General features: G+C 53.0%; 9 protein-coding genes across 9 annotated transcripts; 3 read left to right on the top strand and 6 right to left on the bottom strand.

The window, feature by feature from the left end:
• Window positions 1-682: 682 nt before the first annotated feature.
• Window positions 683-2,095, bottom strand: COCMIDRAFT_6343 (uncharacterized protein; the record flags this gene model as incomplete). The annotated part of the gene is made up of 1 exon (XM_007690975.1): window positions 683-2,095. One exon carries the CDS (start codon window positions 2,093-2,095, stop codon window positions 683-685), a length of 1,413 nt encoding a protein of 470 aa, XP_007689165.1.
• A 3,622-nt stretch (window positions 2,096-5,717) lies between these two features.
• Window positions 5,718-10,345, bottom strand: COCMIDRAFT_6344 (uncharacterized protein; the record flags this gene model as incomplete). Its single annotated transcript, XM_007690976.1, has 4 exons — window positions 5,718-6,345; window positions 6,419-9,610; window positions 9,659-9,849; window positions 9,899-10,345. The coding sequence occupies 4 exons, from the start codon at window positions 10,343-10,345 to the stop codon at window positions 5,718-5,720; spliced, it is 4,458 nt and encodes a 1,485-aa protein (XP_007689166.1).
• A 696-nt stretch (window positions 10,346-11,041) lies between these two features.
• COCMIDRAFT_6345 (uncharacterized protein) lies at window positions 11,042-11,884 on the bottom strand (the record flags this gene model as incomplete). The annotated part of the gene is made up of 3 exons (XM_007690977.1): window positions 11,042-11,488; window positions 11,545-11,688; window positions 11,777-11,884. The coding sequence occupies 3 exons, from the start codon at window positions 11,882-11,884 to the stop codon at window positions 11,042-11,044; spliced, it is 699 nt and encodes a 232-aa protein (XP_007689167.1).
• A 363-nt stretch (window positions 11,885-12,247) lies between these two features.
• Window positions 12,248-12,785, bottom strand: COCMIDRAFT_6346 (uncharacterized protein; the record flags this gene model as incomplete). Its single annotated transcript, XM_007690978.1, has 3 exons — window positions 12,248-12,406; window positions 12,458-12,681; window positions 12,749-12,785. 3 exons carry the CDS (start codon window positions 12,783-12,785, stop codon window positions 12,248-12,250), a joined length of 420 nt encoding a protein of 139 aa, XP_007689168.1.
• A 1,081-nt stretch (window positions 12,786-13,866) lies between these two features.
• Window positions 13,867-14,978, bottom strand: COCMIDRAFT_6347 (uncharacterized protein; the record flags this gene model as incomplete). Its single annotated transcript, XM_007690979.1, has 3 exons — window positions 13,867-14,267; window positions 14,317-14,585; window positions 14,641-14,978. 3 exons carry the CDS (start codon window positions 14,976-14,978, stop codon window positions 13,867-13,869), a joined length of 1,008 nt encoding a protein of 335 aa, XP_007689169.1.
• Window positions 14,979-16,245: 1,267 nt separating this feature from the next.
• COCMIDRAFT_37826 (uncharacterized protein) lies at window positions 16,246-19,061 on the top strand (the record flags this gene model as incomplete). The annotated part of the gene is made up of 3 exons (XM_007690992.1): window positions 16,246-16,293; window positions 16,345-17,724; window positions 17,784-19,061. The coding sequence occupies 3 exons, from the start codon at window positions 16,246-16,248 to the stop codon at window positions 19,059-19,061; spliced, it is 2,706 nt and encodes a 901-aa protein (XP_007689182.1).
• A 364-nt stretch (window positions 19,062-19,425) lies between these two features.
• On the bottom strand, window positions 19,426-20,223 carry COCMIDRAFT_6349 (uncharacterized protein; the record flags this gene model as incomplete). The annotated part of the gene is made up of 1 exon (XM_007690980.1): window positions 19,426-20,223. One exon carries the CDS (start codon window positions 20,221-20,223, stop codon window positions 19,426-19,428), a length of 798 nt encoding a protein of 265 aa, XP_007689170.1.
• A 975-nt stretch (window positions 20,224-21,198) lies between these two features.
• On the top strand, window positions 21,199-22,418 carry COCMIDRAFT_98532 (uncharacterized protein; the record flags this gene model as incomplete). The annotated part of the gene is made up of 4 exons (XM_007691002.1): window positions 21,199-21,525; window positions 21,611-21,805; window positions 21,855-22,274; window positions 22,332-22,418. The coding sequence occupies 4 exons, from the start codon at window positions 21,199-21,201 to the stop codon at window positions 22,416-22,418; spliced, it is 1,029 nt and encodes a 342-aa protein (XP_007689192.1).
• A 759-nt stretch (window positions 22,419-23,177) lies between these two features.
• On the top strand, window positions 23,178-26,600 carry COCMIDRAFT_98522 (uncharacterized protein; the record flags this gene model as incomplete). Its single annotated transcript, XM_007691003.1, has 4 exons — window positions 23,178-24,227; window positions 24,277-24,558; window positions 24,606-25,547; window positions 25,599-26,600. The coding sequence occupies 4 exons, from the start codon at window positions 23,178-23,180 to the stop codon at window positions 26,598-26,600; spliced, it is 3,276 nt and encodes a 1,091-aa protein (XP_007689193.1).
• Between the last annotated feature and the right edge of the window lie 10 nt (window positions 26,601-26,610).

Consider the following 26,610-nt stretch of genomic DNA (forward strand, 5'->3'; position numbering starts at 1 on the left):
GTGTATTTTGGGGGGTTATGGCATGTTGTATTTCTTGGGTTGGATATGCCGTTGAGTTTGGCGGGTTTGGAATAAGGGTCAGGGAAGGGGGGGGGCGGATGGGATGGGGTTGATTGTGTCAGAGTGAAATAGCCACGTATATACACACACACATGTCTGCGCCCTTTTTTTTTCTTCTTTTCTTTAATAGATCATGATTTTATTTTTTTATTTTTTGCATTTTCCCCCAGCTCCCATACCCTGAAGCAAAAGTGAACTTTTGCGGATGATGGCAGGGGGCGGAAGATGGGGAAAGTAAAAAAGTATTGACAACGAAATTAAGATAGTGTGTGCCCATGTAGATATACTCCACGCTAATGCCAGAAAAACCAGGAGATTATATGTCTGGGAACGCTTCGCGGGATTGTGATGGACAAATTAAATCGAAGGTGGGATGGGTTTATGTATATTTTCGCTGGCTGACTCTCTCTTTTTTGTAAGAAGAGACAAGAAAAAGAAAATACATACACTAAAAAATGAAAAAGACGGGACTTTTTGTCCTGAGAGTTTTTGGAGAGAGAGAGAGATGGGGGTATTATATGCAAAACAAATCGCTAAAAAAAAACTCTCTCTCTCATTTTTTTGGGTTGGGCGTGAATGGTAGTAAAAAGCCCACGCTAGGCTAAAGTTCTACTTCATCTTCTTAAAAACGGAGCTGGACGTCGCGCGAGTGGAGCGAGAAGCGCTTGTCGATGGGCGCGGACTCTGCCATGCGGGCGGCGGCACGAGCAGCAGGACTGCCGTTGAGGCCGCTGTGGTCGGGGACAACGTAGTTCTTGACGAGGCGCTGGGCGACGTTTCCATTGACGCCGTTGCTGAGAAGCAGGTTAGCGCTGCCGGCGAGGTTACCTGAGATGTCGTTCTTGCGGGCGGTTGCAAGGAGCTTGGCCTTGAGGGCGGCGGGGTTCTGGCCGAGGCCGGCAACATCTTGGGTCATGAGGACAGCCATGACACCAGTGGTGTGGGGGCAGGCCATGGAGGTGCCGGAGAGGAAGTTGATGACGTTGTCGCCGGTGGACCAGGAGCTGAGAATCTGCTCGCCAGGGGCGTAGATGTCGACGCAGCGGCCATTGTTGGAGAAGCTGGAGACTTTGTTGTTGATGTTAACGGAGCCGACAGTGACGATGTTGGAGTTGGCACCACCGAGATGGGCGGGAGTGCTGCCGCAGGCGTCCTGGCCGTCGTTTCCAGCAGCGACGGAGACGTGGATGCCAGCCTCGGAGGCACCAGTAATGACTTCGTCGACAGAGTTGGCAAAGCCCTGGAGACCCCATGACATGCTCATGATGGAGCCGATGAAGCCGGGCTCAGTCTTGCGCTTGTTGTGCCTGGCAATGACCCAGTCCATACCCCTGATGGTGTCTGAAGAAGCACCAGATCCATCGTCTCCGAGAACCTTGACTTCAATGAGGTTGGCGCCCTGGGCAACACCAAACTTGGCGCCACCAGCAGTACCAGCAACGTGAGTGCCGTGACCGTCACCGTCGACAAACGAGCCGGTAGCGGTGAAACCCTGGATAGCACGACCAGTGAAGACAGCGTGGGAGGTTCGCATACCAGTGTCAATGACGTAGATGTCGACACCAGAACCGAGTGAAGAGTCGTTGAAGGAGTAGGTAAAGTCCTGGCCTTGGGGAGAGCCCGAGGGGCCTTGGGCGCTAGAGATGCGCTCGAGACCCCATGGGGAACCATCACGCTGCTCGACAAACGACTTGACCTGGGCCTTTTCCTCGACAACATTGATCTCAGCCATGCTCTTGAAGATGGCAGCATGCTCGTCACACATCTTGAGAATAACAACACGGGGATTGACGCCTGGGCTCGACTCGAAGAGAATTGCATCGCCGTTCTTGTTGAGCTCAAGAGCATCCATGTACCTTTCAATGGGCTCGGGCACAGTCTCGTTACGCCACCAAGTGACAATGTACTCCTTGACCTCTGTGGAGTGGTTGCTAGGGAGAGTGTTTTTGTTGATGAAGCCTGGGCTGGGGAAAGCAGCAACGAGTGAGGAGCTAGCGGCCAAAAGGCTAGCTGTAAGGGTAAAGAAGGACTTCATGATGAATTACAGAATGGATCCTGTCCGGAAGGGAAGAAGAAAAAAAAAGAGAAGTGGTTGAAGGGAGAGTAGGAATTGAAGAATTGGTGGTGATGGGTGTGAATGCAAGTGCACTGTGGCGGTGTTAGTGACAGCTCTACTGTAGACAAACAACCAAGCCAAACGCTAGAGCAAGAAGGAGAATGATCGCTGTGAAAGGGGAGCAGAGGGTATTGTATAGAAGAAGCACACAATAGCAAAAGGCAGTCCAAGTGAGACAGGCTGTAGGTGGACAGGCCCCACTGAGGTCGAGTGGGTATACGGTTGGACGGCAGTGGAGGGTATACGTACAGGGCAAGGCGTGTGTCAGGCAAGAAGTCTGAGGTGATTGACGTATCGGCCAAGACGTGCCAGCACGCAGAAAAGAAAGCAAGGGAGGGAGTGAATGGAAACACGAAGGGGTGCGTGTGTGTGTAGGGGGAGTGAATGAAGCAGTTGCCGAAGCAAGAGAGAGAGTCAACTCTTAATGAATGGAAGAGAGGGAGGAAGAAGACGAGCAGAGGGAGGGAGGTAGGTGGGTAGGTGGGTAAGTGGAGGGCGCCATGGTTGAAGTAAGTAAGTAGTCTTTGTCGCGTCGCATCGTCCAGGCGCTGGTGGCCAAGGGCAGCATAGAGGCGGGAGGGTCTGAAACAGGGCGTGGAGCTTGGCTCCGAGTGACATTGTCGCCGGGCGAGCAGGAACAGAACAGCGCAAGCGCAACCTGAGCCGTCGAGACTCCCGTTGGCTGTGGGACTCTGAGTCGCTGAAACGGCGTGGGTCAGCCGCCGCACTGCCCAAAGCAGACAAGGCCCGCCCAAGTGCTGGCCCATCTCATCTCGCCTCTCACTCCAAGTACACCAGCATCCCACATCGCCCCAGCGCGTCTGAGCGTCGCATATTCATGCACACCATCTCAATGCCCTGAAGCCCCTCCATCCCGCATGACTTGCCCACCTCACTCCCAAGCCCTGCGCCCTTCTATCTCTTTCCAGAGCCCCGATCGCCGGCTCTCCCAAGCCCATCGCCTCGGCCGTGTTGACAGCATCCGACAGGCCCCAAACCAAACACCCACCCACGCCCGTGAACCGTTTCACGCCTAGTTGACGACGCCGCCCACCCGCTCTCGTACCACCCGTTTCCACTCTGCCTTCTTCTTCTTCTTATTAGTAGTACTTAGTCGCGCGCCCCCGGAGAATAGGCGTTGTGCGGACCCTTACTTACTACTGCCGCCTCTGGTACCCCAAACTAGCTCCCGACCGACTGCACAACCACGGCCATTGTCGTATTCTAGTATTGCAAGTAGAGTGTGTACTATGTAAAGTACAACTCCCCCATGTCCATTTCCTCCGCTGCCATTTCGCTCCCTGGTGCCCGCCTGCTGCTCTTCCCCCCTGCCCGTTTCGTACGCGACTCGTGCGACCCATAGACCGGTTTCGAGGCGCAAAATGGCATGCCAGAGAAAACATTTCCCGGCCACCATCGCCAATCATGTCCCGCACCCCTTTGCAGCCTCAGTCAGACCAGCAACAAGCAGTAGCAATGACAACGCAACAGCAATCTGTCGCATGAACCGTGTCTCCATCTCTAGCCATGCGTTCAACCGCACCCTCGCATAAAACCGAGTGCGGGACCAAACACCCACTCTATTTGCGCCCGGCCTGACTCCATTCGTCTACAAATCACATGCATACCCCGGTCCGCCAGTGCCTGCGCCTCACCTCCACTCAACGAGCGAGCGAAGCGGCTTTTAGGTGGAGACCATCCCCCCCTTGGTCGCACCAGCTCGTACGCCCTCCAATCTATCTGCGCCGCACTCGTGGCTAGTTCCGGGCGGCGCGTTTACCACCCCCTTCCCCCTCCAGTCTAGCCCCATTCCCCTTGCCCCAGTTTCCGGCGGCGCCTGAAACACAACGCCAAAAACCATGTGCCTTTGCCGGCTTCTTACCTATTACCTATTAGCGAACGAGAAAACAAAAGAAGAAGAAAAAAACAAACTCAATCAGAGTTCGCTCTAAGAAGTAGCTACTCCACACAAAAATCACGTAAAACTATCAGTTTTTTCCCTGAACCGAAAGCTAATAGGTATAGCTGATCAGCTTGGACCGCATTTTGTATTTATTTGAAGTCCTTTGTTCCGAGAGCCAACTTGGAGCTAGTTCTTCAAGCGAGCGAAAACACAACAAAACTCCAGGGGTGGTCCCCCCTCCCCCCCTTCCCTTGCCCAATTCGTATACACATACATACAACACACTAGCAGCGCCCAGAACTCTAGTTCCTTCTTGATCCCATCTATTCTATTACAAAACACGCAATATATTCCATGTTTCCCTTTCCGATTCTTCTAGAGTGCCCCATTGTTGTCCGAACGCGCGGCACCACTATATCCCACCCCAGTCTAGAGAACCCACGTCTTCCCCCCCCCCCACACCGAACAAATATGTTCTTTTTTTTAAAAAAAAACAAAAAGAGGCAAAGACCCACCTCCCGTCCTCATGCAAAACACCAATTTTTTGTTTTTCGCCTCTCATAAGAGAGCAAAAACAGACGGAATAGCAACACACACACACACACACACTGCGCCGTTTCCTTTCGGAAACTTTCCCCCCTTCTTCCCCACCTCTCCGTCTCCGTCTCCATCCACCTCTCTTTCGTAATCCCTAAACAACATTTAACCTACCTGGAATATGCAAAGTCCTTCAAGTCTTACCCGCGCCTTTCCACATGAAACCCATTGTGTGTGTGTGTGTGTGAGAGAGAGAGAGAGAGAGAGAGAGAGAGAGAAAACGCACGCGCGCGTACCACCGGTTCTAGAATTTCCTTTTATTTGTGAATACGAGAACGAGACATAAAACCGGGTCATGTGTGTGTATGTGTGTGTGTGTATGTGTGTGTGTGTGTGTGTGTGTGTGTGTGTGTGTGTGTGTGTGTGTGTGTGTATGTAAACACAAAAAGGTGAGATAAGATGAGGGTGAAACTTGAGAGCCGGGGGGGGTTTTTTTTTGGCTGGATGAAACGTGAAACCTAGTTTTTTTTTGGTTTCTTTTCTTATTCAGTGCTGCTGACTGACTGACTGGCTTGACCGAGCCGTCTTACGTGCAATTGGGGTTGTTGCTTTTGCGTCAGATTTCAATTTTTTTTATTCGCTTTTTTTTCTTTTTGTAAACTCGAAAAAAAAAACATTCTGGTTCTTATTGCGCGCGTTAATGATGATGATGATGATGTATAAATGTTCGTGATGCATGAGTCTAGGCAACACAAGGGTGCGGGAAAAAAGGGTTTCTACACACTAAGAACACACACACGGTGTGGTTGTTTGGAGTCGTGACAATCATACAATACATAGAGATTTGTAGTACACATCGTATCTATATCAACTCGTTTGCCTTTGCTTCCGCTTCTTAACAACATTCATGACATTTGTCTAATGATGCTGAGTTGCAAAAACCCAGACTCCAGTCCCTCCCCGTTCTTACATCCCTACCCTTCTTGTTACGCGTCCATGTCATGCCATGCCAACCCCAACCCCATTCCTTACTATAGGGAAAAAAAAGGAAGAACGTAACAAGCCACCCATACCACTTACAAAACCCCCCATGTTCCCCACCTACACCTCATCATCACTATCATCATCCCCCAGCAACTCCCCTTCGTCCGCATCCACCACCGCATAATCCCCTCTTCCACGCGCAAAACTGCTTCGAGAAGTATACGTCCGGCCGTAACCCCCATACCCACCACGTCCACCGCCCATACGACCCGCAGCCCACCTCCACACACTACCCACTAGCAACGGCAGCGCCGCAATAACGGCTACAAGCCCGGAAACCGCTGCAATGGGCCACTTAACCCACGGCGCATCGCTATCAAAGACGCCATTGCCGCCACCCTCGCCGAGCCGGATACGACCAAACTTGCCGTCCCAGTGGCGCCAGACATAGTATCCGATTCCGCCGGCAGCGGCAAACGGCAGGACGATGGCGAGGAAGAGGGAGAAGCCTCCGATGCCGTGTTTCTTCTGGAAGTCTTCTTCGAAGCCAGGGCATGGGTGCACGTCGCCTGTCTTGTCAAATTCGTTTCCACCCTCGCAGGTGGAGAGTGGAATCTTGCGGAAGCGGCTGTTGGCCCAGTATTCTTTGACGCCCTTGTTTTTGCAAACGGCTGAGGCATCGGGGAGTTCGAGACCGGGAACGAGTACACAGTCACCGCTGGTGTCGCGTTCGTAGTTGTATGCACTGTGAGGGTAATGTTAGCATCTACCTGCCTTACAACGTCGTTTACAGCAGAAACATTAACATAAAAACTTACCATTCGTAATCACGCCTTGTACAAGAGCAGTTGCGTGCAATGTCATGCATCTGATCAATGCGCTGTGCGTTCCGGCACTTGACACCCCGTTTCTTGCGGTGGTACTGGGCTACGTGCCCAAACAGACATTCAGGCTCATCTTGCTGGAGGGGATGCTGAGGGCTCCAAAGGTCGTAGTCGCCGCGAGTAGGATCGTGCTCGTCGAGTTTGCATTCCTTGCTGAATTCCGGTAGACCAGAAAAGTCGAGGTTCACGGCAACAAGCTCCTTGCTGTCTTTGCCCCAGAGCAGGAAGTTGAGCGAAGTGTCGCTGGGCACCGTTGTTATGGCATCGACCCGAATCTTGTGGTCAGAAAACTTGTACAAGTTCCATTCTGCTCCGCCGTCAAGCGAGTAGTATACGTGGTCCGTGTCTTCGCCCCGACGGACAATGACAATGACGGATCCTTGGTCGCCAAACTCCCACGCGTAGGTGCCCTTCTTGATTTCCTTCCATGTGATACCCGCGTCAGTGGTCATAAAGGTATTGGCCTCGCCAAATGTCGTCAGCTCGGGTCCGACGTTGCCGACAGCAAGCATCAAGCCTACTGCCGTGGGAGACGAATACATTTCACGGGGATCAGCGCGCTCCGTGTATCCGTGGATGTGTAGACCACACTTGTCCTTGTTCGACACATCACACTTGTACGGCTTGCCGTCAGAGTCCTTCTCAGGCGCTTGCAAAGCCTCCCAGTCGGCACCATCGTTGTGAGTGATACGACTCTGCTTCTTCTTCTTGCTGCCCTTGTCGACCTCTGCAATATTGATGACCACATTGGCAACAGCAACACCCTCAAGACCCTGCATCTTCTCAAAGTCGACATAGCCATCAGTGTTCCTGTTCACACCGCTCAAGCTCATGACGTAGGAAGTGCCATTGCTGTTACTCTTGATGATCGAGCCATACTCTTGGTCTCGTGTTGGATTCACCGTCACATGCAAAAAGACTGCATGTGTAGAGCTGTCCAGCACTGTGTATGCAGTCTGGTGCACGTCAAAGAACTTTGGAGGGAATTTGGCCTCGGCAAACGTGTTGGCGTCCAGGCTGGCATCCAGGCGGAGACTGTTATCCTTGGCCTTGGTCGCAACCATGATGAACTCGGACATGGTTGCGAATTCCACAACCGACTTGAACTTGACATCCTTCTTCTTGAACCAGTCGTCACTTGAGATGAGCTCCAGTGGGGCATTCGTTTCCTCGTTGGTGTGCTGTTCGCAAAACACCTGCTCTTCCTTGACACTGCGCCCAGTCTCACGCCAGACAAACATGCACTTCTTGACGTACGGCACAAGAGACTCCCAGCTGTCGTCCTCGCCATTCTTCTGCGAGACGTAAGCTACTGTGTGGCACTCTTTGTCTCCCGCCTTTTCACAGTTCTTGCCGCCCATCCATATAATCCAACCCTTTTGCTTGGGATGAAACTGCATGATCTGCAGCATTTCCTTGTTGGGTACAGCGGGCGCGTTGAACGAGTGAATGCTGTCATGGAGACCGCGATCCTCGGAGTAGTAAACTTTCTTTCCTGCAGTCAAGAAGTAGACATTGTTGTTCTCGTATTGATGAGGGTAGATTCTAACAATTTCATCATCAATAGCCTTCTTCCACTTCTTTCCGTGGTCGTGCGATATGTAGGCCGTACGTTCGTCGGTAAGCATGACAACTGTTTCATCTTTGCTGCGCTCGTTGCCAGTGTCTTCACCTTGAGTGTTGCGCTCAAGGTAGTACTGCTCCACGAAGTCACTACCCTTGAACTTGGTAATTTCATGGGTAATTTCTTTGCTCTGCGGCGGCCGCTTCTCCGAGTCTTTGCATTCGCGCTCGACCTGCTTGTCTCTATCCGTTTCGCCTTTGCATTGGTTGCCGGGAATCTTTCGCCAGCCAGAACTGCCTTTGTACGTCTTGGCGTCCCCTTCGCAAGCTCCCTTTGGCAGGCTGAACGAATCGTCAGGCTCGCACTTCTTATCTTTGCCTTCCCCGACAGGAGCAAAGCCAAAGTCACATTCGTAGTCCCGATATTGGTCGCAATCGCAAGGCTTGAAGGTAGGAACCGGGTCTTTGAAGACTTCGCCAACAGAGCATTCAGCATCCCACTTTCGCCTTCGGAACAGCTGCTTGTGGCCCATGACACAGCTTGCAGCGCCATCCGCATCTTTTCGCACAGACCATTCGGCATCAAAATCGCCGTCTCCGCACTTCTTCAGCATGTCGGTGAAGTCAAGGTGAATGATGACGTGCTCGCGTCCGCCACCATCCTTCTTCTTGGATCCGTACAGCATGAACTTCAAACTTGTCGAGTCGGGCAGAGTTGTCAGTTCGCGTGCGCGGATCTTGTAGTCGAGCTTGACCTTCTTCCAGGTATCCTTTCGTCCATGCTTGAACGAGTATCTGATCTCGTCGGTGTCACCTTCGTCAAAAACTGCCACGAGGACGGATCCCTGGTCGCCGAATTCGTATTTGTGCGCTTCCTCGAGCGCAAGTTCCCATGTGAGACCTGCATCATCGGAAACATATAGGTCGCCGTCGGTGTACTTGCCAAGAAACTCGCCCGTGTTTCCAACACCCATGACGATTCCTGGCGCTGGGCTCGAAAAAACGCGGCCGCTGTTGTGCAGATTGGTGACGGAATGCAGATGGAGTTCTTCGTTTTTACCCTTGACTGTCAGCTTTTCAAAGGTTCTGCCGTCATCAAAACTGATGCGCGACTTTAATTTCTTGGTTTGGCCCGACTTTTCAACCTCTTTGTAGTTGTCAACCGTATTCACAAGCACCACGCCCTGGATATTTGCAATTTTCTCAAAATCAACGTATCCGTTCTCGTTGCGGTTGGTGTGTTCAACGTTCTTGGTGAAGTATGTTCCGTTGGAGTTACTGGTGTACAAGTTGCCCATGGTCACATACTTGGATGTCATGACATCGACCTGTATGCTGTAGTTTGTGGACTCGAGAATCGTGTACGCATCTTCCTCAATCTTGTGGTCACCAAATTGGGCGTGGTGCCAGGAGTCGGTGTCCTGGGTTACGTAGAGGGCGAGTTCGCTCGAATGTTCGGCTTTGGCAGCGGCGACGATATAGCCCTTAGCCACGGCCATGTTGGCCATGCCCTGTACAGTCCGACCAGAGGACATTGTGGGCTCTTCCATATGCTCAAAAAAGCTGCGCTCTGTTAGCTCCTGCTCTCATATTTGGTTTGTCGCCACCTACTCGTCGGACACGAGAAGTCTAAAGTCCTTGGACCTGTCTGAGTATTTTCCTCTTGTGATGCACAGTATACGGTCATCATGCTTATCGACACCTTCGAGAAATCTCTCCGAGGATTTGGCCCATTGGCACATTCGGCGGTCCTTGATCAGGCCCTTGGGCTCCGTCTTGAAGCCATCGGTGGTATAGTATGTCTACAGTAGGTTAGCAATGCGACTCGTAGCAGCCTCAGAAGACACATACCCTTCCAAGACACGGCGCCGTGAAGCAGTTCTCAATCTCGTTGATGAGTATCTTCTTATTGTCCTGCGCGTGCCAGCCCACTGGGCCTGCCGGCGAAGGCGCAAGCTCCGTCTCAAAGCTTTTCCATGTTTCTCCTTGGTCATATGTAATCCAGTGCTTCTTCTCGCTCAGTACCAGTGCCACCTTGTTGTCGAATGGGTTCTTCATGATGCCTAGTCCCTGGATATCCTTTAATTGTTCCCAGCCCTTGCCGGCATCCTGCGAGCGGTATATCTTGCCTGTGTCGAGTTCTTGTACCAAGGCGACTCCAGAATCGTCAAAGTACATGAGGTTGACGAGCTCATTTTTGAAGGGCTTGGTGACGACCAGCGGGTCGTCCTTTGCGGTGGCGGGCGAGGGTGCTAGTGCCAGCAGGGCGGGCAGCAAAAGGCCCTTAATGTATTTCATGGTGCATAGAGGCGACGGCAAAACGCGTGTGTTGATGGGGGAGAGAAGGCGCGAATGTGGGAGAACAACTGGCGAGTCGACAATTCACAGCCTCAAGCACCGGCGCCAATGACGCTGACGGACCTGAAACACACGTCGATGCGCCGCGATGGCGGAGGCTCCCCGACCCAAGGAAGACACAAAGTCGAGAATTGAAACCCAAGAAGCGGCGTAGGGGGCGGCAGAGACAGTGTGCAACAATACAATGGCAAGATTAGCAATGCGATGGCAGATGGCGCCAACAGTGCAGTTGCAGTGCAGTGGTAGACTCAACTGGACAGATAGAGCTTGGGGGCCCAGTCGCGTATAGACGGACGTCCGCGGCTACTGTCCCGCATTGTGCATCCCTGCTAGGACCGTCGCCGGTTCCGCTCCCAACTCCAGTACTCGCCACCGACTCTGCTTCACATGTCTTGACAATCATTGGATATTGATGGCCAATACCTGCGACTAGCCTACAGACCCGTCAACTGTCAGCGTCTTGGCCACCACTCATGCGCTACCAGGAAGAACGCTGCAGAGCTGCAATTCGACAAAGGCCTCTGATATGAGTGAGGCTCGAATACCTAATTGACCGGCAGACAATAATAATATCTCCGGCACCGGTTTCGTCTCACACGTCTCAAGCTGACAAAAGAACCAAACCATGCCATCCCTCTACTTTGTCCATGGCAGCCCCAGCTTCTTCATCTCCACCGCGAGCTGCAAGATGTAATCGATACTCTCGCACTGCGTCTTGGCCTTGTGCACATTATCGCCCCAGACATAGATTCCATGTCTCCGCACCAGAATCGCATACGAATCCGGGTACTTTTCCATCGCTTCCTCCAAGCTCTCCCTCAAATCCTCTTCGTGCGCCGTGTTCTCGATAATCGGGATGCGCAGCCGGTCGTAGTAGCCCAGGTTCCCTTGCTTGCCTCGCCCCTTCGGTATGCCCTTTATTTGCTCAATCTCTTCAATTTCAAAGCATGCGTCCCTGCCGAAGTCGCGCTCGACGAGAAGAGTGACGAGTACTGCCCATTGTGAATGCGTGTGGATGCAGCATCCGGCGCCGCGCTCAAAGGCGGCCATGAATAGCGGGGTGCATGCTGAGGGTTTGAGGACCTTGAGTGTGGAAATCAGATATGCGTGCCAATCTCGCGTGAACGTATAGTCCGTACCTGTGGCTTCCTGAGGTACTCCTTGCTATTGAAGTCCATGACAAACATGTCGGTAGGCTTCATGAGTTCCTTTTGCACGCCGCTCGGCGCAATGTATATCTTGTCTTCATGGCGTATGCTCGTTCCTCCGCCAGTGCCTGTCACCTGGCGCAATTCTTATTGTTAGCAATGCAGTCAAAAATGCGTCTCTTCCATTGTTGGACCCCCAATGTCACGGGAGGAATCCTCATACCCAGCCCAGGTTGTAGAACTTTGCGCAGAGCGTGCAAATATGGTTTGCCGGGTGGCTTGGGTCATCAGAGTGCACGAGGGTCTCTGGATCCTGTACGTTGGAGCTCATTATGGCGTTTTGTGAAGAATGTGTTTCTCTTTCTTCGAGGCGCCAAAGTTTGGAGTTTTTCGTAAGGCCCAAATGACGCGTTGGGCGACCGCGAAGCTACCCCACGTGGTCCGGGCGGTTGGTCTTCACCCCACTATTCTACTAGTCAGGGCTGGCTGGTATAAGCTCCATAGCCGTTACAACATTGAGAACTTCCGAGTATATTCAAAGAGTGTGTTCGTTTATTCAATCTACATGTATTACTCAAGCAAAGGCAAGATCGGCTCGCCCAAGGAGACTACGACCTGAGGTATCATTGACGTCCAAAACGCTCACTACATTATTATATCCTCCACCAAGGTTGCGAAACCGGGTATACCGTAACTACTTAGCTGTCTCGTTTTGCGCCAGAGGAGAGTGCTCATGGTCCTTCTTCTTGTCGAGGTGAAGCGCATGCTTTAGCTTGTCGCCAAAGCCCTGGCGGTCTGGAGACTGAGAGTGGCCGCCGTGCTTCTCCTTGTAGACGTTGCCAGCGCCGCCTCGCTATATTCATGTCAGCTTTGCCTTCTCTGCATGCGCCATGAGGCCACATACTCCAGTGTGGAACTCTTCCTGTGGGTTGCGCTGGTTTATCTCAGGTACCAGGTCGACTGGGCGACCTTCGTCAGACTGCGGGCCAACACGAGGCGACTTGCCAATGTTTCCAGCTCCGCCGCGGCCAGTCGAGAATTCGCCTTCGACAGATTCGCCTTGGATGCCTTCGCGAACGAGGCCTCCGTCAGTATAGACAGTGTCGTCCTGGCCGATGTTGCCAGCGCCTACATGAACAATAGTCAACTTCTGCTTTTACAAGACATGTGTGCTTTCTAGGAATATATGACTAACCTCCACGTCCAGTGGAATGAATCGGTGTGCTAGTCATCTTTTCTTTCTTTGCTGCTTCGGGGGTATCTGAAATTCAAGACATATACGATCGAGATCGCAGAGAACTGGTGTTACGACTGAGAGAGTAAATCAGAATATGCCAACAACCCAGCGCAACGCGACTAGAAAGCCCTTATAGTCATTCCTTCAGTCGGGAGACAACCTCCAAGAGACTGCAATGACGCAATCTCATTTGCATCCATTGGCAGCGCGGGATGAAATAAGCTCCCGCAATGAAAAACCAGGCATCGGCGTGTCTACGGCTGCAAGTCATTCAACGAAGTTTGCTCGGCCAAGACAAGTTGCAACAATGAGGAACGGCGTCGCGTCTTCACACAGCCCTCTCATTGTACCGTGTACGTGGTTATGCGATGGCGTGAGGTGATCGCCTGATAAGCCAGAGTTAAGTGATTCGCTCTACAAGTGACTAAGCCGCCAACATCCCACTGTTTCCAAGCCTCAAGACGGGCAATCCTACGCGAACACGCACGGGTAAAGAAGCGTGGCTGATGTTGCAAGGTTTACTTGGAAGATCTGCTGGAGAAGTTTGCAAAGCACGAGGCCCACTGACGTGTGTCTGCCAATCCTGGTGGTTGTCGTCGATCCTGACGCAGGCACAACAATTTCGTCAACTATGCAGGAACGACGAAATAGTACCACATAACTAGCCATCATATCAAGGTACAACTCTGAGTACCACGGTACGACGATAAGCTCGTTTTCTAATCACAAATCCCCCTTACTTGTAGTGTCACGGAAACTAAACCCAGCCAACACAGCACGTGTTACATAGTGGCGTCACACATCGTTCCAAACACTCGACTCACTCTCTCCATACTTGTTTCAAACACATACCTTGACCGTCTTGAGATTTGAATGGAGTGAAAATGCGCCATCCTTCACGTCCCAACGCCTTGCTGTGGCATAGAGCTTGTTTAGAAACCAGAGGGTGATGTGATTATCATTACCTACGCGATACGACGGTCTAAGACCCTAATAAAACTAATAGGAAACGGGACATAAATGGGTATCGTAACATTTCAGAGTTCGGAACAAAGGACCCCTTCGCTTGCATTTTCTCAAGTCGTAAGGCTTTGGTCTTCGCTGTACCTAGCGCGACCGTCTTCTGCAGACTGAGCTTGCGCTTTGCTCTGGTCTGCGTGCTTGGCGGGATCGAAGACGTACATTGGGAACTCCAGGAACAGGGTTCGCTTCAGGAATACCGGCATCCTCGCGTATAGTGCCGGTGGGAAGGGGATGAGGATGCTGGTTCGTTGGAGGTACCTTTCGTACTCAGGCCAATGGCTGCCCTTCTCGTACCGCTTCTTTGCTGCTGGGCGTTCCTGCAGCGTAAGACCTGACACGAACATGAGAAGCAGGGTCAAGAAGAAAGGTCCGAGGATCGACGCGTAGAGAGCATCGTAGGCACCTCCTGAGACGTAGTTGTACGCTGCTGGCGATACGGCAATGGTGAAGATACCTGGGAACTGTCAGCTTCCGCCAAGAGCATATGCACCGCAAGGACCCACCAAACTGAATAATGATCTCTCCGAAGTAGTTGGGATGCCTGGTCCACGCAAAGAATCCCACATCGCAGACCGCACCGTCGCTCCCATGTGCAGTGCGGAATCGATACTTTTGAATGTCGGAAACGCTCTCCATGATGAATCCGATTCCCCAAAGGATAACACCTGCAATATCACATCCCGTCCCGAACTCGGGCTGGCTGAACTTGGTAACATTTGGCGAGTTGAGTAGCGTCACGGGCAATGAAACGGTCCAGACCCAAAACATTTGACTGCGCTTTCGTCAGAAACAAGACTTCCAGAACAGGGCTATTCGCATCCACTCACAAAACCCAGAACCCAAGGAACGACCAAAACTTATCCCGCTTATCATCGAACCTGTCATCTTTGCCTGTTTTGAGGATACGAAAAAGTAAGAATCCACTTAGTCGTGCCGCCCATAGCATAATGAAGAGCGAGACTACGATGTTGCGTGGCTCATCCCTATTTTCGCTGAAAGAAAGTGTGAGGATAGCGAGAAGGATGAAATTTGTGCCGCCGGCGAAATCAGTGAGTTTGTCGAATTTCAGCGAAAACGCTATCGCGAAGAAGAAGAGTTGGTAGGCAACTGTAACCAAAAAGGTTATCGCAAGGTAGTAGTTATCGAGCACGTGTACGGCCGCCATGATGTCGGTTGGTGGAATACTATTGCTCTGTATGTTCCTTGAAGGAAACTGAAGAAGAAAAGAGCACACGCCTCTACATATAACACACACGTCGATCTAGTCGCGCTCTCGCGCCTTACGGAGCCCGGACGGTGTGCTCAAGGCAAAATCTCGCCGCTTCTGGCATTTGTTGCGCTCAGAGAAATGTTAGCCCGGTCGGGTCGATGATGCACGTCATCGGGCAAGCCAAGCCACGATACGTAGTGACGACTCTGGCCCGCGATCAGCCGCTTGGTTGCGCATCCCTCCACACCTCATGTGTCCATCCACCCAGCAAAATGCACGCCTCGAATCCAGAGCAGCCACGCTGTGTACTCGAGGGCCTAGACATAAACTCGGAAGATCCAACGCCAAACCCGCATGACCCGCGCTGAATAATCCATCCGCACTCGACGGGATACTGAAACTCCGCTCGTGTGAGCTACCCATGTCGCATCTCACGCACAAACCGCATCAGATAGTCTCTCCAGCGGCTAGCCCAGACAGGCTTCTATCATGAAGCTTCCCACATCCATCACCCGTTTCTCTGCTGAACCGCCCAGAGTTCCTGCATCAAGCCTTTTGATTACAAGGATTGGTCCTGCATAACTAATGCTTTCCACTGGGGTCGCTTTTACCCCCGTCCCCCCGTCTCCAGTCCCCCCCAGGGCGCCCACCTAGCTCTTGAGACACGATGGTTCAAGTTGACCGGTACACGCAACTGCCAAACGCGCGAAACCGTCCGCCCCTCCTCGGGCCTTGCTGGGTTGGTGCAGGAAACAAATGAATAAGTGGGTAGGGCGCCTGGTTGGGACTGTAAAAGTAACACGATTTGGGGGTTGGTGACTGCATTCTTTCCGGAAGCGCTGGACGTTGCTCGTCTCTTCACTTTTCTTCTCTCTTACACAGGAAAGGCTTATGCTCTGTGACGATACCCGCTTCTAACTGCCGCCATTGTTTCTGTTTGCGCGGCTCCTCTTCTCGCTTCTCTTCGCTCGACCTTCCCCCCCTTTTGTTCTTCCACCTCGTTTTCTCTTCGACGACTTCCTTCGAAATCTGCTGTGCAGGTCTCCTTGGATCAGGAAAACAAGGTTTATTCTGCATGTCTGGGACATTTACTTCTTTCGATTCTTTCTTCTTTCCAGCAGGACTGTTGATGTTTTAATTAATGATTGCATTTATTGTTACGCCCTATCTGGATTTTTGCTTTTTTCTTCTAACGACGTCGTGCGTATACTAAATTACCATCATGAAGACAACATCGTCACTGGCTTCGGCCTTGCTGCTAATTAGCGCAGTATGTATAACCCGTTGATCCCACAGTCTACTGATGCTAAGTATACAAAAGTCTCTTGCTTACGCAAAACTTGACATCCACAACACTCACATACAGACGAATATTGCTGGAAAGCGCATCGATGACCTAGTCTCTGGAGTTGATCGATCTGGAAACAATCTTTTCGACAAACGCGACGTCCCTGCTATTGAACAGGCAAATCCTCTGGAGAGCGCACACCTCGCCGCTAGGTCTGCACAGAGTGGTCTGGACGCAGGTGCTTTATTGAATAGCATTGCACCGAGTCAGAGTGTTGGTAACGGAGACATTGCCACTAACGATGTTGGTGGAGATGTTGCCAATCAGATTGCGGCTGGAAGCACGAATAGCATTGGGAACACTGGCAGTGGGTTAGGTGGACAGACGCAGGGTGGATCGGCGAATGATACTGCGGTGCAGGCACAGAGTCAGACCCCTGCGCAGGGAACTCCTCAGGGAATTACTCCTGGAGCTGCCCAAGGTATTGCGCAGGGAGCTCCCCAAGGAAGCACTCAAGGAACTCAGGGAACACCTCAAGGAACTCCCCAAGGAGCAACCCCAGGAACTGCACCAATCAATTCTCCAGGTCAAGGAAGTGACATCATCTCGAACGACGTCGGAGCTGCCCTTGCGAGCCAACTGACACCAGGCGGTGATTCGACCGACGTCACCGTTCAGGATGTCGGTGGAGCCATTGCGAATTCAATCGCACTTGGCGGACAGAGTCAGCCAACACCACTACCACAGGGCCAGCAACCACCACAGGGTCAACAGCCGCCGCAAGGCCAAGCACCGCAACAGAGCCCTCCGCCACCGCCATCAGGCCAGGCACCTCAGGCTATGGTACCCCAACCTATGGCGCCCGTAGCAGGCCAGGCCGCACCAGGAGCAGCTCCAATGGCGGCTCCAATGGCTGCCCCGATGGCGTCTCCAGCAGCGGCTCCAGCGACACCTCTTGAAATGGGTTCAGCGCCTCAGGCCATGGCACCCGCAGCAGCTATGGAGGTATCACCAGCAGCATCACCTGCAGCGGCTCTGAACGCGTCTTCGGTAGCATCACCTACACCCTCTCCGGAAATGTCTCTGGCGCCATCTCCAGAGGCATCTCCAGCAGCAGCTCTAGAAGCATCTCCATCATCATCATCATCTGAGGCGGTAGCAATGGCATCTCCTGAAGCACCTGCAAAGGCGGCTTCAGAAACGGCTGCCATGTCCTCAGCCATGTCTTCAGGAGGATCTCCCTCTTCCAAGCCTGTCATAACTGTGACACCCCCAGGAAAGTCATCTCTGCCAGCAGTGACACCTATCCCCTGGACCAACTCACCTTCGAAAATTGGAGGAATGAAAAGCAGTGCAAGCGCAGAAGGAGCCGCCACACCAGCAGCGATATCCGCTAAAAGCACTAGCACAATGGTATGTCACAACAGTGCACTCCTTAGTATCCAGTGATTGATTACTAACAATAATGGTAGATGGCTGGCGCAGAAATGGCTGCGTCCGGCTCCATGGCCAGCAACGGAACCGCTGCAGCTGTAACAGTAATTGCCGAGGGTGGCTCGCCAGCTGCCGCAGAAGCGGTTTCCAGTTCCATGTCCACTAGCATGGCATCGATCAACACGGCAACCCTGACCCCGGTTGGTCTTGCTGCAGCAACCACCACGACAATGGTAGGCAGCCCTGTTGGAGTCATCGCCCAAGGTAATGCCACCGCTAGCTCCAGCGGTGCCTCGATGACTATGGCATCTGGGGGTTCCGGGGCAAGCAGCCCTATGATGAGCATGGCGTCTGGCAGTAGCGCTGCACCGCCGGCGGCCGCGGTTACAGTTGTTGCAGGGTCAGGAAACTCGTCCGCGCCAGCGGGTATGATGAGTGGCGGGGCCTCTGGATCGTCCATGTCTTCCATGAGTGGAGCTTCGGCTACAGCTGATGCTGCTTCAGGAGGTGCAGCTGGCCCAGTCACTGTTATCGCAGGCAACGGAACATCACCGACTGCCGCTGCTGAAGCTGCCAGTGGATCAACCTCCATGGCTTCTAGTATGAGCTCGGGATCTATGGGCTCGAGTGGTGGTTCCTCCAACGGAACGTCAGTTGGACCCGTCACCGTTATAGCAGGCGGCGGCGAGGCAGCTGCAGCCGCTGCGACGCGAGCAGCGGAGAACGGAGGCTGCAATTGTGCTTGTCTGTGTCCTGCGGGCTCCTTCTCCATGGCACCGCCACCAGCGCCAGCGTTCCAATTGGGCTCTTCAAGCACGATGCAGACAATGGTAGCCAGCCCCGTCACTGTCGAGGCAGGAAGCAGTACAGCAGGTGCAAGTTCGGGCTCCAGCTCCAGCTCCAGCTCCAGTTCGGCCTCGAGCGCATCAAGCATGGCATCCATGTCCAGTGTATCCTCCGCTTCCTCCTCCTCCGTATCCTCATCACCAATGTCCACAACTTCCTCCTCCGCAGCAACCTCAACCTCGGCCGCTGAAGCAGCTAGCTCGAGTTCTGCAGCTACACCCGCAGCCACCACTTCTTCATCCTCTTCATCATCATCATTATCATCATCATCAGCAACGACTAGCATCTCCGCTCAAAGCCAAATCGCAGCCAATGCACCGCCCGTTCCTACGCCTATTGGCGGTACGGAAACGCCCCCTGGCGGTCTCCCATTCAACATCAACACTGTTGATTTGCAGAGCCGTGTTACGGTGAATTTGGGCAAGAGGCTGGCCAAGCCGACGGAGGCGGCGAGGGCATGGTGGTCGTGAAGTTGAGTAGGTGGCGGGGATTTTAGTTTAGTACGAAAGGGATCAAAGTTGGTATTGTTTGGGACATATTTTTATTCCTTTCTTTTTTTTAGGGTTGTTGTTATTGCACTTTCCTCCCCGCCCCAAAGTGTATGTTGGGGGGTTCTCTGGTTCTTATGGTACATATATACATATAATATTGGTTTAGCAGGGCACTGGGTGCGAGAGAGGACCTGCTTTGCTGTGACACAAGTTGGGGTTTAATTTATGAAAAAAGGATGAAATATAATTGTACATGGAGAATGACTGCTGTCTATCTGGGTATCTTGTTTGCTTGTTTTTTTCGCCGGAAAGTAAAAGCACTTTTTGGTGATTATGCGGGCTGCTACTGTTGCTGGTCCTGGCCTGCTTCTTGAACTTTTGCCTTTTTGTTCTTTGCTTGCTGGCGCTTGGAAATGGGCTTTTCGGCTTTTGTCTCGTGCGTGGGGGTCGAGTCCAACGTCTCGCCTGGCCGCTTGCCGTTTTGGTTTTTATTTGCTTTTCCCTTTTGTGATGCCTTATCTTTAGTCTCCTGCACTGGCTTCTCGCCCCCGTGGACGATATCGACTATGCCCTTGAAGCTCTGTCGCTTCAGGCGAGCAAACTCGACGACGCTTCGTGGCTCTTTGGTGAGGCCGTCTTTGCCCTTTTCTGTGCCGAGACCCCATACTGAAGCGAGGTTGATGACGTCGCTGGGGGCTCGTATGCCCAGGGCGTTGTTCGCTTCGGAGCTGAATATCAGACCGCGGCCTCTGGTGACGCGAATGAGCTGGACGGCGTTGCTGATAACGTTGCGCTTTGCGGCAGGATCATTTGATAGGATGCCTTGGCTATAGCAAATCTCAATCTTGATGCCTCGTGCTATGGCGGTGCCAAGCATAGGAAACTTGAAGTGTGTTTCGAAGCGAGTGGTGAGGTCGAGCGAGATGATATCCACGTCGAGGCTCTGGCATGCCTGCTGCAGGGTGCGCTCGTCGGTGGGCCGGGCAGCAACCAGGTCATAATGCTGCTGCAGCTGGGGGATGCGGAAATTGGAGGCCGAGTCGGTGAGGAAGATGTTACAGCGGCGCAGAATGCGTATCCGGGCGGGGACGGGGAAAGGCAGGCTGGCAGGTATGGGGGGAGTCTGGTGGTGAATAGGCATTGATCAGCGTGGCGTCGCAGGCGCAGGCCCAAGTGAAACTGAAAAAGTGGAAGCCACAACTGGACCAGCAACGTGGGCACCTACTATATCAGCGGGGAGCTTCCCAGTATATGTGTGCGTGAGAGCAACGACATCGTATCCTACTGCATTGCATCAGCCCGGCGTTCGCTGCATTGCATCACTACGGACGCCCAAGGGTTGCCCGGTAGCTCACATTCGTCGAGAAAAGCGATTGTCCGCTGCAGTCCCGGTGTCGCGCCAGGCCAGGGCACGTGCAGATCGTGGAACATTTTCCGCAATGGCGTCGGCGGGCACAGAACGAGTGGTGGAAGTGGGAGAGAGCGTGGGAGAGGGCGCGGTAAGGCTGCGGAAGAGCAAAATAGGTAAGTCGACCAAGGCGGCGGAAAGCCACGATCGTCACCGGGCTGGCTGGGCCTTTCGGGGCGGGCGGTTCGCATCCAAAAAAACCCCTTAACATTTGGTGCCGAAGAGGCTTAGCCCTGGATATGCTTTGCTGAACGGAACTCAACTGGACTGAAGTTGGACTGGTCTAACGCACACACACCAGCCACCCTCGGCCAGGACTGCGACCGCCGCCTCCCCCATCACCACCACCAGCAGCTCCTCGACGTCGACACGGCACCGAGCGAGCCCTCCCTAGCCACACCGCCGCCACACGCCCGGTCGCCCCAGCCACAGCAAGAGCGCCGTGCCCATCGTCACCGCCTCTTTGGGCTGCTTTCTTGGACAAAGACACAGGGCGCCCTCGCTGTGCTTGCTGTTGTTGCTGCTGCTGCTGCCGCCGGCCTCGCCCTGGTCCTCTGCCTGCCGCCACTGTGTGGTCCCGCCAGCCTCCGCCCTCTGCCCCCACTCCCACCACCAACTCCAACTCCAGCACAAACACCACCACCTCCGTCACCACCACCACGCGACCCCCCGCCCCCGCCTGCCCACCACCGCTCCTTCGCTGCCACCATGGCGCTCAACAACTCGAGCGGCGCCACGAGCATCGCCCGCGTCTATGCCGATGTCAACGCAAACATGCCCCGCTCCTACTGGGACTACGACTCGGTCAACATCTCGTGGGGCGTGCTGGAAAACTACGAGGTCGTCCGCAAGATTGGCCGCGGAAAGTACTCCGAGGTTTTTGAGGGCATCAACGTCGTCAACTACCAGAAATGCGTCATCAAGGTCCTCAAGCCCGTCAAGAAGAAGAAGATCAAGCGTGAAATCAAGATTCTGCAAAATCTGTCGGGCGGCCCCAACATTGTCTCGCTGCTCGACGTGGTGCGCGACAACCAGGTGAGTTGCCGATTTTGCCTTGGGCTTGGCGCCTGGGTGCCGCTGCTGCTGCTGGCTGCTGTTGCTGCTAACACGCAACGCATAGAGCAAAACCCCTTCGCTCATATTCGAATATGTCAACAACACCGACTTCCGCAGTCTGTACCCCAAGTTCCAGGACTTTGATGTGCGCTTCTACATCTTCGAGCTGCTCAAGGCCCTCGACTTCTGCCACAGCAAGGGCATCATGCACCGCGATGTCAAGCCTCACAACGTTATGATTGACCACGAGAAGCGAAAGGTGCGCATTGTAAACTGGCGCACGCGCACCGCTGCTAACCCGAGCCTAGTTGCGCCTGATTGATTGGGGTCTGGCCGAGTTCTACCATGCAGGAACAGAGTACAACGTCCGCGTTGCGTCGCGTTACTTCAAGGGTCCCGAGCTGCTAGTCGACTTCCAGGAGTACGACTATTCGCTTGACATGTGGTCGCTGGGCGCCATGTTTGCCTCTATGATCTTCAGGCGAGAACCCTTTTTCCATGGCAACAGCAACTCGGACCAACTGGTCAAGATTGCAAAGGTCCTTGGCACTGAGGACCTCTTCGACTACCTCGACAAGTACGACATTGAGCTGGATGCTCAGTACGACGACATACTCAGTCGATATCCCAAGAAGCCCTGGCACTCGTTTATCAATGCCGAGAACCAGCGCTTTGTCAGCAACGACGCCATTGACTTCCTTGACAAGTTGCTACGATATGACCACCAGGTAAGCCCAGTCAGCACTTGCGCCTCACAGCGCTTCCCTTGCTAACCCATGCAATAGGAACGACTTACTGCCCAAGAGGCCATGTCGCATCCTTACTTTGCTCCTGTCCGACAAGCTGCGCAGCAGAACAGCACCGCAGCATGATTGAGATACCCAATTCACGTGATTAAATGTTATGTAATGGCATAAAAGTACAGGCGCCCAACCCTTTACTCAAATCAGAGCATTCTACTTGCAGCCACGCTCTGGGCGTGGCAGACTATCTGGCGTGCCGGCGTGCACACGGGGCATGAACAACGGAGTGATATATATGCAGGGCAAAAGACGGGGGGTACTGTTCTTGGATAGGTCATGAGAGAACGGCAACGGCCCAGCGCAGACGTATTTTTGCGACCAACGCCCTAGGGCTGACGGTCAGAATAATGCATAGCCAAGGTGTTAGTGGGCTTGTACAAATGTCCAATGGAGTGAGTCTTCTTTCTCAAATGTTATCAACGAATATGGTATTATGATGTGGACTTCAACCGGTGATTGCTTCGAACAACTTGACAATGTCAATTATATTAGGGCCATGGTTATTTTCATGAGTAGTCCATCAACGACTGAAACGTTCCCTGAGGGTTCACCCAGACGCGTAGGCGGGGTCAGATCGGACGCTCGGACTCAATGTGGGGGTGACGCATGCCGGACTTTGAAGACTCACACCCAGTCACTATTTTGTTAATGTTGCCCCGCCCCGCGCCCACTACACTGCGCGCTGCTTGCAGACAATCCCTCACACATACCAATCCCCTCAGGCATAGACTACAGTTGCCATTGCGAATCTACACTGCCCTCAACCCTCACTTTTCGGCTCACGCTGGGCGCGTGCTCATACTGCACCACCACTACTCGACTCCAACCATGGCGCTCAATGCGTCCTCTCACAACACCACTGGTGACAAGACAGCGCCCAACACCGCTCCACCGCCAGAGCTGAGCGGAGAAGCCAAAAAGGACATTCTCGGTGCCGCTGAAACTGAAGCCACCGGTCAACATGCGCCCGGTCGCGAGAATGAAAAGGGTGTAGAGAAGAAGGAGAAGACTGCCAAGGAGCTGGAGAAAGAGAGGAAAAAGGCCGAAAAGGACGCAAAGTTCAAGGCCAAAAAGGCCGCTGCTGCTGGCGCCGCCAAGGACGCTCCGGCAAAAGAGAAGAAAAAGAAGGGCAAGGAGGAGGAGCAGTTGCCCGAGTACGTCGAGCAGACACCCAAGGGCGAGAAGAAGCGTCTTCAGAGCTTGGACGGTCCATACACAAAGGCATATATTCCCAAGGTTGTCGAGTCTGCGTGGGACGCTTGGTGGGACGCTCAAGGTTTCTTCAAGCCTCAGTTCGCCGAGGATGGCAATGTCAAGGCCCCTGGCCACTTCGTCATTCCCATCCCACCACCCAACGTCACGGGCAAGCTACACTGTGGACATGCGCTCGCTACGAGTCTGCAAGATGTCTTGATAAGGTGGCACAGGATGAGAGGCTACACTACGCTGTATCTTCCTGGTTGCGATCACGCCGGTATTGCTACTCAGTCCGTTGTTGAGAAGATGTTGAAGCGAAGGGAGAACAAGACGCGATATGACCTGGGTCGTCAAAAGTTTCTTGAGAGGACCATGGAGTGGAAGCAAGAGTACCACCAGCATCTTACCAACACCCTGCGCCGAATGGGTGGTTCCTTTGACTGGACGCGCGAGGCCTTCACCATGGATGAAAATCTGTCAAAAGCAGTCACAGAGACGTTTGTCCGCCTCCACGAAGACGGTCTGATTTACCGAAGCAACAGGTTGGTCAACTGGTGTACAGCCTTGAACACGGCTTTGAGTACTCTTGAAGTCGATAACAAGGATCTGGCTGGCCCGACTAAGTTGTCTGTTCCGGGATACGAGAGGATGGTTGAGTTCGGTGTCCTTACTCACTTCAAGGTATGTCGAACAGAGTCCAGCCTCACAACTGTGCTAATAACTTCTGCAGTACGCCATCGATGGTACTGACCAATTCATCGAAATTGCTACCACACGTCCTGAAACCATGCTTGGTGACTCTGGTATCGCCGTCCATCCCAAGGATGACCGCTACAAGCACCTCGTCGGAAAGAAGGCCAAGCACCCCTTCATCGACCGTCTCATGCCCATTGTTGCAGACGAATACGTCGACCCTGAGTTCGGTACTGGAGCTGTCAAGCTGACGCCAGCACACGACCCCAACGATTTCAACCTTGGAAAGAAGCACAACCTTGAGTTCATCAACATTCTGGTACGTCTTCTCCCAAAGAAAAATAAACAAAACACTAACACCTTCAGAACGACAACGGAACAATGAACAAGAATGCCGGTCGTTTCGAGGGCGAGAAGCGCTTCGATGTTCGTTACACCGTTGTAGACGCACTAAAGAAGGAGGGACTGTTCGTCAAGACCGAGCCAAACCCAATGAAGGTGCCCATTTGCTCAAGATCTGGCGATGTCATTGAACCCATTATGAAGCCGCAATGGTGGATGAAGATGGAAAGTCTAGCCAAGCCTGCCATCGAAGCCGTCGAGAAGGGTGACATCAAGATTCGGCCAGCCACTTCCGAGAAGATCTACATGCACTGGATGAACAACGTTCAGGACTGGTGCTTGTCTCGTCAGCTTTGGTGGGGCCACCAAATACCAGCCTATTTCGTCCAAATCGAAGGCGCCGAAGGTGACCGCAACGAAGATGAGCTCTGGATTACTGGCCGTACAGAGGAAGAGGCAAGAGCTAAGGCCGAGAAGAAGTTCCCTGGAAAGAAGTTCACATTATCGCGAGACGAGGACGTGCTAGACACATGGTTCTCCTCTGGCCTATGGCCGTTCTCTACTCTGGGTTGGCCAAACCAGACTGCTGACCTTGAGAAGCTCTTCCCCACCTCTGTCCTTGAGACCGGTTGGGATATTCTCTTCTTCTGGGTTGCTAGGATGATTTTCCTTTCCCTCTACTTGACTGGAAAGGTTCCGTTCAAGGAGGTTTACTGCCACTCCCTTATCCGTGACTCTGAAGGCAGGAAAATGTCAAAGTCGCTTGGTAACGTTGTGGACCCTGTCGATATCATGGATGGTATCACCCTTCAGAAGCTCCATGACCAGCTTCGCGCAGGTAACCTGGATCCCAAGGAGTTGACCAAGGCCGAGAAGTACCAGAAGACCGCCTTCCCTCAAGGTATCCCAGAGTGTGGTGCTGATGCGCTCCGTATGGCACTTGTCGGATACACTACTGGTGGTGGAGTAAGTCTGTCGTATTACTGTTCATTGAATGTGACGCTAACGTCTTTCTAGGACATCTCGTTCGACGTCAATGTCATTCACGGATACAGGAGATTCTGTAATAAGATCTACCAGGCCACCAAGTATGTCATTGGACGCTTGGGAGAATCTTTCACACCGCAGGAGAAGGCCGGAAAGAGCGGAAAAGAGTCTCTGCCTGAGCGCTACATCCTCCACAATCTCAACGCCGCTGCCAAGAAGATCAACGATCACCTGGAGGCGCGCGAGTTCAGTCTTGCCACCCAGGTTGCCTACAAGTACTTCTACGTCTACCTCTGCGATACATATATCGAGAACAGCAAGGCCATATTCGACGAGGGAAGCGAAGAGCAGAAGGAAAGTGCCAAGCAGACGCTTTACACTGCCATTGAGGGTGGTCTTAACATGATTCACCCGTTCATGCCCTTCCTCACCGAGGAGCTCTGGCAGCGCCTGCCCCGAAGGCAAGGTGACAAGACACCTTCCATCTGCATTGCGCCTTTCCCACAATACTCGCAAGAGTTGGAAGACGAGACGGCAAACGCCGAATACGAGCTTCTCGTTGACAGCGCAAAGGGCCTTCGTTCTATGACCGCAGAGTACGGCATCAAGGATAGCGCATCCACATATATCCAAGCCCTCGACGATAGCACACACTCCATTCTCTCTTCCTCCACATCTCTCCCTTCAATCAAATCTCTGGCAGGCAAAACCGTATCCGAGATCAAGATCCTGTCACCCTCTGAGACCGCGCCCTCTGGCTGCGCCGTATACACAATCGGCACATCAGCGACCGCGTACCTCGACGTCAAGGGCCGCATTGAGCTCGACAAGGAAATCACAAAGGCCCAGGATCGCCTCACAAAAGCCAACGAGACAATCACGCGCCAGAAGAAGATTATGGATAACGACTGGGAGGAGAAGGTTAGTGATGTGGTCAAGGAGCAAGAGAGGGAGAAGCTTAAAGCTGCCGAGTTGGAGGCCAAGAACTGGGAGGCGAGTATTGCACAGTTTGAGAAGATGAAGATTGAGTAGGTGTGGATAT

This window comes from Bipolaris oryzae, assembly GCF_000523455.1.
Source record: "Bipolaris oryzae ATCC 44560 unplaced genomic scaffold scaffold_89, whole genome shotgun sequence".
NCBI classification, from domain to species: Eukaryota; Fungi; Ascomycota; class Dothideomycetes; order Pleosporales; family Pleosporaceae; genus Bipolaris; species Bipolaris oryzae.